Source organism: Solanum verrucosum, unplaced genomic scaffold (assembly GCF_900185275.1).
Source record: "Solanum verrucosum unplaced genomic scaffold, falcon-dt-bn FXZP01000259.1, whole genome shotgun sequence".
Classification (NCBI taxonomy): domain Eukaryota; kingdom Viridiplantae; phylum Streptophyta; class Magnoliopsida; order Solanales; family Solanaceae; genus Solanum; species Solanum verrucosum.
Window position 1 is genome coordinate 140,697 of NW_026019973.1, and position 4,543 is coordinate 145,239.

General features: G+C 34.3%; 1 protein-coding gene across 1 annotated transcript; it reads left to right on the forward strand.

Moving 5' to 3' along the window:
- The first annotated feature begins 1,242 nt into the window (after positions 1-1,242).
- Positions 1,243-3,276, forward strand: LOC125817246 (tyrosine--tRNA ligase, chloroplastic/mitochondrial). Its single transcript, XM_049496791.1, has one exon. The coding sequence runs from the start codon at positions 1,247-1,249 to the stop codon at positions 2,813-2,815; it is 1,569 nt and encodes a 522-aa protein (XP_049352748.1). The 5' UTR covers positions 1,243-1,246; the 3' UTR covers positions 2,816-3,276.
- The last annotated feature ends 1,267 nt before the right edge of the window (positions 3,277-4,543 follow it).

Consider the following 4,543-nt stretch of genomic DNA (forward strand, 5'->3'; position numbering starts at 1 on the left):
TATAAAAATATATAAAAGATCTGATTGACTCTTCAAATTTTACCGGTGACACATAAATTAGGACAAATGAAATAATATATATTATTTGAAAATTTCTTAGAAAGTACTATAAATTACAGTAATTAACAACTATAAATATTTCAAAGACAAAAAATATTGATTGAATCTCAAAAAAAATTTAGTACTACATAAATTGAGAAAGAAGAAATGACCTCTATTATTTGAAAATAGCATAAAAGTATTACAAATCATACAATAAGAATTAACAATTTAAAATTTTAAAAGACTTTAATGTTTTATACTTATTCTATTTCCACTTTGGACAAAAATATCCTCCCAATATGCATATTTTTTTAAACAAAAAGTGGGACCCATTATTGATGTATTCAAGGATGCTTTGGTAATTTTCCTATGATGAATTCGTTTTGTTTGTTGTTTAATTTTTTTAAAATAATTGTATAAAATATTATAAATCACAATAATTATTTACTTAAATATTCAAAAGATATAAAAATATGTAAAAGATCTGATTAACTCTTCAAATTTTATCGGTGACACATAAATTGGACAAATGAAATAATATATGTTATTCGAAAATTACTTAGAAAGTACAATAATTTACAGTAATTAACAATAGAATATTTTAAAGACAAAAAAAATTGATTGAATCTCGAAATTTTATTGGTACCACATAAATTGAGAAAAAAGAAATAACATTTATTGTTTCAAAATTGCGTAAAAGATATTACAAATCATACAACAATAATTAGCAATTTAGAATGTTAAAAGACATAAAAAATTTTTTACCATAGTTAACAATAATTAAAAATTTAAATTATTTTAAATTAATATTAAAATTTGATTAACTCTTTAATTTTGTCTTTGTCACATAAATTGAAACAAAAAATGATACATATTGGGCCGTGCTTGCACGGGCTCCGATGTCTAGTATTGTTATACATGGTAATAAATAGAGATCATATTTAAAATAAGTAATTATTTTTTAAAATGGATTCACCCATGTAATTATTCCTTCATAATATCACAAACTTATGTGTATCTAAATTATTAGATCCTAAACTATTGAGATTTCTCTAAATTTCCCATAATTTAAATATTAATTAATATCTTAATCTTAACTTGAAAATTTTGAAATATGTCCTTCCAAGAAGTGTGTGTTTCCGGTTAAACTCATCCCAAGCAGATAAAACCGCAACACTCAGCTCAACAGTAAACACACACAAAAATGGCGGCCGCCGCCGGTGCCGGTGCCATTAACTCCGGCCTACGATCTCTTCTTCTCAATACTACCCTTAGACCTTTCACTTCATCTTTCTTGAGAAAATTACCACTACCCACATACCTTTTTCTCCCCAATACCCCTTCCCACCACAACTTTTCCCATCGACCCTTTTGCTCTATCTCACCATTGACGACATCCCAAGAAGACAAATTTAGCAATCCGAACAGTAAATCACGACCCAATGTTTTACACATTCTTGAAGAAAGGGGGTTATTGGAATCAGTGACTAGTGACTCACTTCGCTCCGTTTGTTCCGACCCGAATTTGGGTCCGTTGAAAGTGTATTGTGGGTTTGACCCAACTGCTGAAAGCTTACACCTTGGTAATCTTTTGGGTATAATTGTGCTTTCTTGGTTTTTACGTTGTGGGCATAATGCTGTGGGGCTTATTGGAGGTGCTACGGGTCGGATTGGTGACCCGTCTGGGAAGAGTTTGGAGCGACCCGAGCTTGATTTAGTGACGTTGGAGAAGAATATATCTGGGATTGCTGGTATTGTTAAGAAGATTTTGGTTTGCTCACCAGGTGTTTGTGAAAATTCTGGAGAGGTACAAATTTTGAATAATTATGATTGGTGGAAAGATGTGAAGTTTTTGGATTTTTTGAGGAATGTGGGGAGGTATGCTAGAGTTGGGACTATGATGTCGAAGGAAAGTGTGAAGAAAAGGTTGGAAAATGCAGAGCAAGGGATGAGTTATGCTGAGTTTACGTATCAGCTTTTACAAGGTTATGATTTTGTGCATTTGTATGAAAAGGAAGGTGTCAATGTGCAAATTGGTGGTAGTGATCAATGGGGTAATATCACTGCTGGTACTGATCTTATTCGTAGGCTTATAGGAAAATCTTCTGAAAATGGAGCTGTTGTTGGCAATGTTCCGGTTGTTTTTGGGCTTACTTTTCCATTGCTTCTCAAGAGTGATGGTACCAAGTTTGGAAAATCAGAAGATGGTGCAATTTGGCTATCTGCTTCACTTTTGTCGCCATATAAGTTCTATCAATACTTTTTTACGGTCCCAGATGATGATGTAGTGAGGTTTCTTAAGATTCTTACTTTTCTGAGCATTGAAGAGATTGCAGAGCTGGCGAAGGATATGGGAAAACCAGGATATGTTCCTAACACAGCTCAGCGTAGGCTGGCCGAGGAGGTTACACGGTTTGTTCATGGACAAGAGGGATTGGAAGAGGCTCTAAAGGCTACAGAGGCTTTGAAGCCTGGAAATGCTGCTACCAAATTGGATTGGAAAACAATTGAAGGTATTGCAGCTGATGTTCCATCTTGCTCCATGAATCATGAACTGGTGTTAAACATACCAATTTTGGATCTTTATGTTTCCAGTGGTTTGCTTGAAAGCAAATCAGCTGCACGACGAATGCTTAAGCAAGGGGGACTTTACTTGAACAATGCCAAAGTTGATAGCGAGAGTAAGACGATTGAGGCAGATGACATTGTGGATGACAAAGTTATCCTTTTGTCTGCCGGGAAAAAGAACAAGATGGTTGTTAGAATATCCTGAGCTGTTGCTGTTCGTCTAAATTTCCATTTGTGTTCGTATGTAAGGATGATTGTGGCTATTCCCACTGGTTGAATTTGAGGAGTAGTTGTTATTGAATCATACTTGTAGATGACAGTTCCATATTAGCATTCTGAGTTGGCGAGATACACAGTTTTACATGATATGCATATGATAGAACGAGAGGAAGACGGACTAGTGTTGAGAGGAAGTGAGAAGTTCTACATTACGGCAACGGAAAATTTTTCCTCTTCCCTTGGTATTTTTATGTAATTATTTTAAAAATAATGATCCAGGAGGGAGACAAACATGAGTTATGCAAGCTTTAAGAATTTCTTTGACTCTTGCAGAATTTCTTTTAATTGAAAAAGGTTCTGCTTGTTTTTCTCCTTGGACAGACGTGATATCTTATTGCAGTTAGGAGGACTCCTTATTTATGGTTCAACTTAAGTGATTGCATCTTTCGCCTCTTTTCTATTCAATTTTGCTATATATGTTTCATTCGACATGATTGTAGAAGCTAGTTCTATCACAGAGAATCTGCAATCTTGTTTTAGTTGCAAACCAGATGCAAAGTACAAATTGGCTTATCTAATACTATACTGATCCTGGGAAACACATAATAATTTGTCTGGGTTGACGAGCAGCATTTGTTGGTTTGATGAGATGTGATTTGAAATAGACTCTACCTTTATCAATTTCTGGAACTGTACCAAAAGTTTTATTTGTTGTGTTCAGTTATAAACTTGCTTGTCCACTCTCCTGTTTAATCGTTCTAGTAACATGGATAAGTTTTTGTTGGTTCGCTGTGCCCTTTGGGTAGGTTGTGTACTTTTCTGAAAGGGGAGAATTGCATCAGCTTAGGTTTGTCTCTTCTGGTGACTAACACATTAGTTGGAAGTATTGAATATTTAATGTTGCTAGTATTGGTACAAAAGAAGACTATGAAGAAGAAAAATGACATTGATTAAGAAAAAGAATAGAAGGAGGATGATGATCTTGTTCATTGCTGTTTTGGGAAAATAAAAAGGAATGTTGCTTCTATCATTCTTGGTCTCTAGCCCTTGATTCTCTATGAGTTATATTGCAATTGATGTTTTGATATATGCAAAGACAGAGGTACATTTGTATAAATACTAGCAGGCTACTTTATATGATTGATATGTGTAACTTTTTTCAAATATAAAGGAGGGGGTGGCCTTTGCGAATGTTGCTTATAATTAGTATTGTCAAAGGCAAAAAAACTTTAGAAAACGCTCCAACTATATTGAGGCTTTTGGCGCAAAGCGCAGTTAAATTGTGGGCTTTAGTAAGAAAAGGCACAGTTAAGAGAAATAATTGTAATGCAAGAAAAAAGTAACAATTCATTCATAATAGTTTCCTTAACAATTAATACATCCCTTTGTTAACTATATTTATTGTTTAGTATTGCTTGATTCAAATGTCATTTGCGAGAAATGAGGCGCCCCCCTTAGTGTCTTCCCTACACTGGAGCAACATAAGCAAGGCGAAGCATCCTCATTGAGCTTTTTGAGCTTCAGGACTTACGCACGCCTTAAATAAGCCTTTGAAGTTTGACCATACTGCTTATGTCATTCTTGGTGGTTAGCTTTAGCTGTATCTCTTACAATTCAATGGCTTCTCTATTGAGTGTTATACTTGAATTGATATAATAATACATGAGTTTTTACCGATATGTTTGGCCTACCACAAAGGAAGGGTGTTAGAGGC

Coding starts and splice junctions, on each gene's coding strand:
- LOC125817246 (XM_049496791.1), top strand. CDS start 1,247: ATGGCGGCCGCCGCCGGTGCCGGTGCCATTAACTCCGGCCTACGATCT.